At 36.4% G+C, this 11006-nt stretch overlaps 1 protein-coding gene across 1 annotated transcript; it reads left to right on the top strand.

Annotated features, from left to right (window-relative positions):
- The first annotated feature begins 7260 nt into the window (after positions 1–7260).
- Positions 7261–9172, top strand: LOC110864525 (E3 ubiquitin-protein ligase BOI). The gene is made up of 4 exons (XM_022113613.2): positions 7261–7494; positions 7565–7662; positions 7753–8027; positions 8375–9172. The coding sequence occupies exons 1-4, from the start codon at positions 7448–7450 to the stop codon at positions 8873–8875; spliced, it is 921 nt and encodes a 306-aa protein (XP_021969305.1). The 5' UTR covers positions 7261–7447; the 3' UTR covers positions 8876–9172.
- The last annotated feature ends 1834 nt before the right edge of the window (positions 9173–11006 follow it).

The raw sequence follows: 11006 nt of genomic DNA, 5'->3' as shown, positions 1-11006 counted from the left end.
AACCAGTAAAAGGTCTGAACCATTAAGAGCCAGTATAATGCTTAACCATTTAGATGCAAATGTTTGACCAATTCAGATAAGTGGTCTTAACCATTCAGACTCAGTAAGAGTCCATTAAAAGCTAAAACAAACAGCCCCTAAGCTTAGGCCGTGGGGTATGGGGCGGGACTTTTGGCGTGGGTTGGGGTAAAACGCCCAAGTCACCACCCCGGGAGGGCGGGAGTTTTGGCGTGGCCCCTTGGGGCTTGGGTTTCAAGCCGGGCGTGGGGCGGGGCAAAGAGGTGACATGGCGGTTTGTGAATGACCCAAAGAAAAGAGCCGTTGGCCAACGGCTATAATAAAAAAAACTTCCATTTTTTCACTATAAAACTCATATTTTTCTTCCATTTTTTACCACATTCATCAACCACATCTTCTATACATCTTCAAATTCTCCTTCTACAATACGAAAAATGCATCCTTATAACCGTGGTTATGACCCGACCAACCCGTATGCATTCCATGAAAATAATCCTAGCCCACCACCCACTCGTCCAATAGCTCGTCTGTTTTTCATCACTCTCCTACGCCCGATTTAGCAGGTTATGCATCGTATATCGGGAATCGTATATATACTAACTTCCCACAAACCGAAGATTCAATACCTACCCCGTTTTCACAATCGTCCATCGACCTTTCACCAACCTCCATCGACCTTTCACTAAACGAGTCCGTTCCCGAAACTCAACCACCCAAAGAGGGTCCTTCCGCATCGAAACCCATCAAAAAAAGAAGTCATAAGAAAAAAACCGAGGATGATAAACTAGTTGAAACCTCCAAACGAAAACAACAAAAATGGGTCTATGCTGAAGAAGTTGCATTGGCGAGGGCTTGGTGTGAACAATCTCAACATTCAACTTTAGGTATTCTTAACCTTAGTTTATATTAATGGAATGAATATTTTTTATATGAGTTTGTAATATATTAGTATTTTTTTTATTAAAATAGGAAATTCGCAACATCGAACCGCCTTGTGGGAATGCGTTAGTAGGAAATTCCATGAAGAAATGGGTAGGGGGACTTATCGTGAAAACGATAGCTTATCCTCAAAGTGGACCGAAATAAGCACCCAACTTACAAAATTTAGTGGGTGTTTAAATAAAGCAAAGCAAAACCCTAAAAGTGGTGAAACCGAAGCCGACATTTTGACAAATGCACTGGTCGGATACAAGTCAAATATGAAGGCCGACTTCCGTTTCATGCATTGTTGGGAGATTTGTAAATTCCATCCAAAGTGGTCCACTGTCCCCATTGGTATCGAAACTAACTCGTCTTCCAAAAGGTCAAGGGCCTCATCCCAAGCTCAATCTGATGCACGAGATCAAGAGTTTGAGGACCTTTTGGATGATTCGCCAAGCCCAAACCGGCCTGAGCATGGAAGAAATGCATCAAGAAGGCGTGCTAAAAAACAAACGGCGTCGCCTTCAACTGGGAGTTCTGGCTCGCGTAGGGGAATATACAGCGACCAGTTGGATGACATTTCATGCAAGTTGGATACATTCAATGTATTCCAACAACAAAGGGCCGAAATACGTAGGAGCAAAGAAGCTAGAGATGCCGCTAGAGATGCCCTGAAACAAAGACGGGATGATTTGAAAATTCTATCCCAGCCGATTGATCACCTACAGGGTGACGAGTTAGAAATAGTCTTGGCGTTGAGAGAAGAGATAAAAAAACAAATATAAAAGTTAGGATTTTTTTTTTTTTTGTAATCTTCTTTTTTGTAATTTTCTTTATTTAAAATTACTAAAAAAAATAAATTTGTGTTATTGGGTTGCCCAGCGGGTCAGCCCAGCCGGTCAGCCCACAAGCCCACCAAACCCACGCCCCCAAACTCCCGCCCCACCATACCGTGTGTTGTAGTGGGTTTCCCATCTCTGCCACCCGGTTCCACATGTCAACCAATGCCCAACCCAAGTCCCAACCCCCGCCTCACCATACCCCACGGCCTTAGTTAGGGTAATCACACTACTTCAGGCGAGAAACCACTTTTTAGCCTTTCAACTAATCACATTTCAGTGGATCATCAAGAATCAAGATCGTCATCTCTTATATCTCTTACGCTTCTTAAATCGTAAGTGTTCCCAGATTTTATTCCATGATCAAAGGCTTAAAGGTACCTCTTTTGGTTCACACTTATCAATAGTTTTTACTTAACTCATCCGACATATACGTGTGAAAGATGTTAAAAGTAGCGGTAAAATGATGATGAAATTAGAATAATGAAACTAACACTAAATTAAGTTAGATGTCTCACCTACAACTTCGTTGCTAATGACATGATGGACTGTTTTGCTTTAATTAATATTTTTAAAACCATCTTAGTGATTAGAACTAAAAAAAGGATATGGGATAAATAAATAAAAAAAGTCATCACCATGTTAAGCACTATCATCGGCATCACCAACTTCGTCTCAATTAGTTGCCCATCCACCACCATTAATCCTTTATCATCGACATCTCTATACCATATAACGTGTTATTTCTATCAGATTACTTTCTAACACATGACACGTTATTTCTATCAGATTACTTAAAAAATAAACGTGGTTCTTTATCGTCCACCGCACACTTAGAAAGTTGGGACAGGGATGAAGTAAATAATGGGACGTACTAAAAAATTGGATATCTAGGAGAATGAGACGTGTCATCCTCTCCTTTTTAATTAGCTATCCTTTCGTATCACAAGTTTCTCTTGAATTGATATACCTCTCAGACTGTATATACATATATATATATACACACATATATGAAGTATTTATCACTGAAAATGCTCCATTATAATGACTTTCTTCCAATGTGTCATGCACGACCAAGAGGTACTACAATGGTGGTGGAAAAATGTTTGGTGTGTTTTCAAGATTCCGTTTTAAAGTTTCAACCAAATCCTACCAATAAAAACATGATGAATTTAAAACATGTAAACATATATGATATATATACCTAACAACAAATAAATTACTTGTGCGTCATCTATCACAATTTTGTAAAATTATTTTCCCCGCTTCTTATATATCATCCTTGGTATAGTATACTATTTCATAATTTTAAAAAGTTAATTAAAATTAATTAATCATGTCTTATCTTAAAATATCGTTTTATAATTCTAAATTTTCATTACTAACTATTTAATATTTTATTTATTCTACCCATGTAACACATGGGTTTCTAACCTAGCTCCTAGAATATACATGGACGATGGATGATCTGTTTTCTTCTAGGAGTTTTTATTGGACCCGACGTAATATATTATCAATCTTATCTTTTTACATCATTAATTAAAACTCTAAATTATTAACCTACAAAAAGTATCATGCATACGGCTAACAAGTAGGCTCTTTTATATTCTTTGTAATGCACCTTTGTATAAAGAATTAGCAATAACTTTGTCCAAATAAGACGGTTTAGGCAGCATTTAGAAATAACTTTGTCCAAATAAGATGGTTTAGGCAACATGTAATTGGTTTAAATGTCATGCAATTGGTTTAAACGTCATATATAAACAATAATTTTCATTGATAGACCGATAGTGATATGTAACACAATATATATCCGTTGTGCCACAATCGTTGTTGGTGAACATTTCGACAATGATCTGTTAGTGAAGCCAATTACTCACGACTGGGTTTCTCACTGAATGTCATAAACATACCGTAATTCCATGAACATCATAGCCTCTAAACACAAACCTTACAAGATTTTGGAATCATAAGATCTTAACGTTTTGTTTTGTTATTGGTGAAAATCCTCTGATTTATAGTATTTCTATAAACATTATAAGATATTAACAAACGATAAATTCATTTTTCTTAGCTTAGTATTAATATATGGTGATGATTTAAGGTTGATTTTTAATAGACGCGTCGCGTCCGTGTATATATGTACAAAGTGTATAAAATACCACGTATATACAACACCCGAATCTAGTTTTGTATGTTACTTTATATATTTAGCATCTAGAGAGCCCCCCTATGAAAGGAACAAGCAATGTGATATTCTGTAAATTGTAAGTTTCTATGCATCTCACCGATTTCAAAGTCACAATACGTTATTAAAGGCACAAGCAAAACCCTAAGAGGAAAGAGACAAAGGGGATTCTCTTAAGGAGCATCAATGGATCTTAACCTTCAAGAGGGAGAAAACAACAATTATTTTCATGAGTTGTTTTTGTGTGCATGTGAGAGAGAAACTAAGTTTTATTTTCATAAAAAAAGAAAATGTTTGATTGTATTTTTAAATGATTAAAATAGTATTTTAATAATTAAAAGACATTGGAAGATGTTGTCATATGACCTTGTGTATCAAAGAAAGGAGACCCACCATCACCATGGGACCAAAGGGAAGAAAAATGGCATGATACCACTCTCTTTCACATTCTTGTGTTTTTTTAATCTTTAAGTCTCTCAACTTTTGTTTGGTGGTTTCTCTCTTTAATTCTTACCACCCTCATTGATTAAAGCAAATAATGGCCTTCTTTGGTTGAGGATTAATTACCACCACTACCACCAACCCTTTTAACTTTCTTAGCATATATTCCACCTTTATATGCATACATAGTTGACAAATTAGGTAATGGGAGAGATGGTTTTTTCTTCTTTATACTCATCATTCAAGATCTAATAAACATAGTGGTGAAAGTTGTTCACATGTTTGAAACAAAGACATAACTTGAACAGATTTTCAACAAAAAAGTTATTTAAATCATGAGTGGGATCATTGTATGATTTAAAAAGAGATGTATATGACTTGCAAAATATATATTTGAATGGTTGTAAGTTAATATCAATTAATGATTCAATTTAAAGTTAAAGGGAGTTGCAACACAAAGGTGTCCCAAAAATTGCCCGTGTTATAAAACGAAGTTTCTTGTGTAAGTAAAGAATATATCAATTAAAAAAAATTTGTTGTTAAACAAAAGTTGAAATACATTAGATTTTACATAAAAAATGTGTATGACAAGAAGTGTATTGTAATTTTCTCTAAAGAACACATCTATCTATTCATCCATCCATGCATGTACATATATACACACATACATTCATACATACATGCATTTTGCATTAGTTATATACATGTGTATATATGCATGCATTCATACACAATTACACATAGTGGCGGACTCAAAAAATTTGATGGGGTCAGAAATTTTCGAGGGCCAATTGTCCATCATTAACTAAAATTTTTAATTCAATTTGGGTCGAGTCACACATTCAAGCCCAAATCAAGTAATTAACCAACATGTTTCAAGCTAACATTCTAATAAATCTAATAACCGCTTGGCTCAAATTATTACAAAGTTGCTTGCTTGTTCAAATAAATCTAATAATCACTTGTTAGACTCGTTAACCACTTGTTAAACTCGTTTAATTGCCTTGCTCATTTGGCTTGAATTATTATAAAGTTGTTTGTCTTGTCACCGAATTATTCATTGTAAGAATCGCCTAAACCAGTGAACCAACGCAACTATTCATATTTATCCGAAAACAATAACTTTTAAAGACAAACAAAAAAACAGCGAACAACAAGTGGACAAGTGTCCACCCACTATTCATTTCAAGTCCTCTGTTAATAGATATAAATTTAATTGTTTATCTTTAAAATAGACTTTGAGTTAGATGATTCCGGGTCTTGTGTCAAAATATATTAGGGGTCGGTCACAATTAGATTGCACTACATACACTAAACATGAAAAGAGTTCATAGGGGTCAACCGGTCTCATCTTAATAACGTAGGTACGCCCATGGATACATACATATTCATATAGCCATTTAGGTATCTTTTTGGTTGTATTTCAGAAGTATACAAGAAAGTGGATATAATGGTCAACAAAAACCATGTTTAAAGCAATGTTTGAGTCGAGGGTTGGTTTATTTAGGTGTTATAATATGGTCTTAATCCACAAAGAAAATAATGCTCATACATAAAGATATGGGCGTTGCTTTCTCTATTCCTTTGCAATTACTTATGACCACCCAACCAAATGATGGTCCATATGGGTTGTCATGGGCATTTCGTAATTCCAATAATTAGACACCAAAACAAGCTATCTACAAAGTTTTGCAATTTAATATCATGGTATGTATGTTGTCATATAAATGTAATAATCTAAAATCTCAACTCTCTCTCTTTTTTTTTTTTTTTTTTGTAATTTGTATTCGATTTAGCGGTCCATGAAGATTGCCACTTGCTAAGGGCATTTGGCCTAATTTTCGTTACATCCTATCTTTTCATTATGAATGCGCTTAGATTTCAACATATAAGAGAGATTCTTGATTCCCTTTACTAGGGGTGGTACTAAGGGGAAGGTAACAAGGTCTGTTGACCGGTTGAATTGTGTGTGTGTTTTTTTTATATAATCTACGTTAAAAGAAAAGGCATAAGTTGAAACCTCCTTTAGCCGTTAAGAAAACATATAATGGTATATTATTTCCCCCTATCAATAAGTTCCGGTTAGGACTGTCCAAAAACTTCGCGACTCGGAGTTCACTTGATGTGGCTCGGTTTGAAATTGAGTCGAGCCGAGGCTCGGTTTGGCTCGCTTGTTAGCTCGGCTCGGCTTAGTTCGGATTATTTACTTTTAACATGCTTTATTTTATATACATATAGTATACCATAGAAATTTGGTTATTATTTGCAGATATGTAGGAGTGTCGTTAGATATTCATGACATATTTGGGGGTTGATTAGGATGCTAATGAACTTACATTGTATTTCGTTGACATTTGAAACTTATTTTATTTTATTGAACTTGATTTTGACTTGTAATATAGTAGGTATAACTTATTTTGGATTTGTAATTTTGAACTATTGAATGATATCTTAAACTATTAAATTTTAAAAGCAATAGTTAATATTTATTGTTAAATTCGAGCCAAATCGAATCGGCCAACCGGCTCGGTTAAAAACCAAACCCAACTTGAACTAAGATATTCAGCTCAATTTCAAATTCGATCTGAATTGAGCCAACTCGATTTATAATCAAGCCGAGTCCAAGCTTGTTCTGACTTGTCTCGGATCAACTAGTGAACAACCCTAGTTCCAGTACCGTCACAGCCATGTACAAAATTCATCTTTTAACACTTTCCTTTCTCACAATAACAATAGTAGTACTTATTAAAGTGCCGTTACATAATGGATTTCAATATATTCTTTTGATAAGTATTAAAAAAGTAAATTTCATAATATCAACACATTAATTGTGTAAAAAATAAATAAAGTACATTGAAGACTCCGCCCAATATGTTTTGAATAGAGCATCCACATCGCATCGCATCGTCCTCTCTATCATGCGTCTTTGTGTTTGTGTTTGCATTTATTAACGCTGACCCATCTCTCTATTCCACCTTCTCTCCACTCAACTCAACTCAACTCAAATCACAAATCACCTCTTGTAATAACAATAACAACAATGGCGGTTCAAGCTCATTCTTCTTCAAATATTCTCCTTCTCAACAGGTTTGATAATCCTCTTAATTAACCCAATGTCATTCTGAGATCGGATTATATCATCCCCTTTTCCATGCAGAACCTCCTTAGGCAAACACCATACCCGAAATAACTATTCCTTGCCACCACAACCAGGTGGTAATTTTCTTCATCATCAAATGTTCAACAACTATCCAGGTATATATATATAAATATATATATGTGTGATGCATAAGCTATTACATATTTGATCTAATACACAAGAATTGAATTTCTCTATCATTGCAGTTGTGAATCAAGGAAAACGAAGAAGAGAAGATGATAATATGAATCAATTCATGTCAAGTCTTCATCAACAATCTTATAGTAATCAACTCATGGATGTCTCTCAGATTCATTCGAGAAACGTCGACGTTTCTACCGGTCTCCGGTTGGCTTTCAATGACCATCAACAACACCACCACTCTTTCGATCCTCAATCCTCCGGTTTCGTATCACCGTCAGATTTTTCCAACCTAATCAACCAACAAGGAGACGAAATCGAGCATTATCTCCAAGCGCAGGTAACAAAATAATCATTTAGTGTAGGCATCTCAGGTAAGGTTAGTTTTCGACCTCGTGTGGCGTCTCCAAATCCTCGGAGACAAGCCAATCCATCCTGCTTCTTAGTGTGGGTCACTGGTTTCATCAGACTCATCAAGAGAGCGGAGCCAGCTCTTAACCAGTGGTGTGTTCATCCGTTGCATAGGCACGGCTAGACACGTACACTTTTTCATTCACACTGACTCCGTCCCCAATAAAGTCCCGGACTAGCTAGTAACACTAGCGTTTAAGCACAGCCTGTATTATTCCGACCTTCAAATATTTGGGCCTGTGACAATTCCTCACAAACTTTTCATCCGTTTTGCAGGGAGAGGAATTAAGGCGTAAGTTAGCAGAAAAGCGGCAACGGCACTATCATGCGCTAATCGGAGTAGTGAAAGAGTCAGCGACACGAATAATAAGAGAAAAAGAAGCCGTGGCGGAGCGAGCGGCTCGGCGCAACGCCGAGCTGGAGGCTCGAGCCACACAACTAAGCGCAGAAGCGCAGGTATGGGAGGCGAAAGCGAGAGCACAAGAGGCGGTTGCGACGGCTTTGCAGGCGGAGCTGCAGCAGGCGGTGGTGGCCGGAACTTGTGTGTCTCAGGTGGAAGAGGTGGCGGCGGCTGACGCCGAGTCGTCATACATTGACCCGGAACGAGTGGTGGTGGTGAGTGGACCCGGTTGTAAAGCGTGTGGAAAACGAGTCGCCTCAGTGGTGCTGTTGCCGTGTCGGCATCTGTGTGTTTGTAGTGAGTGTGACGACGTCGTTCAGGCGTGCCCGTTATGCCTTTCGTTGAGAAGTTCAAGCATTGAAGTTTACATGTCATAAAAGGGGCCCCACGAATCCAGATTCTGACCAAGGGTAAAATTGGAATTTGGTAAAGATAAATTTGGAAAAAATAAAAAAAGTTTCCAAAATGTGAGGAGAGATTATATTATATATATTAAGAATAATAATTAAATTTCCTCTTTTATATTTTTTTACCAAAATTTTTTATTTTGTTATTTTGCAATTTACTCTTTAACCCACCCACCAAACACATTGTTTTTTTCTTTATTTGTTATTGGTGTCTTAGACGTAATGTACTATGTACATAGCCATAATAAATGTGGCATTTTCTTTTCATTGATTACAATTTTTTAAATTAAATTAATGATGAGTTTCTTTTTTATCATTAAAAATGTTTTATGGGTGTGACTGTGATCATGACCACATAATTTAACAGATTACTGATGTGAGTTTCTTATGTGTAGTGTTAAATAATCGCTAGTCGTTAGTCGGGCGGGAGTAGGGACTAGCGATCAATCGAGATTAATTTTGATTAATCAGTAATTAATCAGCGTCTAGTCCGGATTTTACCAACCATGGTCTTGATCTACCATTGGGCGAAGATTGTGAGAGAGTTGCTTATAAAGAGTGTCTAGTGTTTATCCTCGCTAGTCTAAACGAGCTGGTACAAGAGAAATTTATCCGATCCACGTATCATTGTAAATTTGTAATCCTACCAAACCCCGTAGTTCACATGTGTCCATCTCGACTTCTTAAGTCCATAGTTCACGTGTGTCCATCTCAATTTGTAATCCGGCCTTATGGTTGTGTAATGAGTTGGGCTTGATTTTGAAGACGCAAGCTCAAACCCAGCCAAGCTCTATCTTTTATAATTTTAAAAACCCAAGCTCGAGTATCATTAAGCTCGGATTTGGGTTGACTTGGTAACACCTTTTTTAGCGGCAAATTTGGATCAACGACGTACCATTGGAATATCATCGTGCCACCAGCAAAACCACCCGATTATATCTAGTGGCGGACCCAGGGATTTTTCCATAGGAGTGCGGAATATTTTTAAAAATTTTAGGCGCCTAGATATATAAATAAAAATTCGGTTTGGTTCGGGTTGGGTCATGTAAAACAAAAAAATATCAAACTAAAATTTATATAATCATCAAAACCACGTCAAACGTTGTTACAAACATATTTAAAATGTCGCCATGCGGGTTTTCATTTTTTGAAATCTATCCAAAACATCGTCTAGAGATACTTTCTTAAGCAAGTCTTTTCTCTATATAACATATACAACTATCAGTTAAATTCTCATTGCCAATCCGATTACGCAAGTCGGTCTTCACATTCTTCATTGTCGATAAACATCTTTCAACGGTTGCGGTTGCGACGGGTAATACGAGAACAAACTTCAATAAACGAATACCAATGTAAAATTTATGTGAATATTTGTTGAAACCATTAACCTCACAAGACTCGACAAACCATCCAAGTTGGCAAATCATGTATTTTTTTTTCACAAAACCAATGTAGTTTCCGAGTTGAGCCAGAAGCCTTCGTTTTTCGGCTTCATCGAAATCATATGGATACTTTTCGGCTAGTTTTAGTATATTTGGAATGTCAAACGCACTAAAATTATCACACGGACTCAAACAACTCATACAAAGAAGTAGTTCAACCATCAATATTCCTTAATTTTCAAGATTATTCACATCAACAAGTTTTGAATTTCAAGTTTTCAAACCCTATACTAGAATCATATAATAAATAAAAGACAACAAACTCATCTTATAAAGACTAGAACAACCCAAAAATATCTCAAAAGACATTAAAGTTTAAACCTTTTTAACAAATATATGTCTATTATCTCTCGAACAAACCACGTAGACATCATAATAACTAAAAACAAAACAAGTACCTGTATAATATTTGCGATTTGAACTTGTTGGTGGCCGAAATTTTTGTTGTCGTCGAATGGGATGGGGATTGACGTCGTCGCACGTCGCTGGCAGTGGCAGCAGAGGCAGAGGGAGGGCGGGAGTTGGAATCGTCGATTAGGTTTGTTGGTTAGTGGACTGATTTTTGTTTAATTGAATTAGTTTTTGGGTTGGGCTTTGAATGATATTAACTTACATAATTGGGCTTGATGTTTGGTGACAAGAATACAAGTTTTATTAAA

The sequence above is a fragment of the Helianthus annuus genome, chromosome 6 (genome assembly GCF_002127325.2).
Source record: "Helianthus annuus cultivar XRQ/B chromosome 6, HanXRQr2.0-SUNRISE, whole genome shotgun sequence".
Lineage (NCBI taxonomy): Eukaryota > Viridiplantae > Streptophyta > Magnoliopsida > Asterales > Asteraceae > Helianthus > Helianthus annuus.
This window is presented reverse-complemented; position numbering and strand designations above follow the sequence as displayed.

Coding starts and splice junctions, on each gene's coding strand:
- LOC110864525 (XM_022113613.2), top strand. CDS start 7,448: ATGGCGGTTCAAGCTCATTCTTCTTCAAATATTCTCCTTCTCAACAG. Junction 7,663..7,752: donor AATGTTCAACAACTATCCAG/GTATATATATAT, acceptor CTATCATTGCAG/TTGTGAATCAAGGAAAACGA. Junction 8,028..8,374: donor AGCATTATCTCCAAGCGCAG/GTAACAAAATAA, acceptor TCCGTTTTGCAG/GGAGAGGAATTAAGGCGTAA.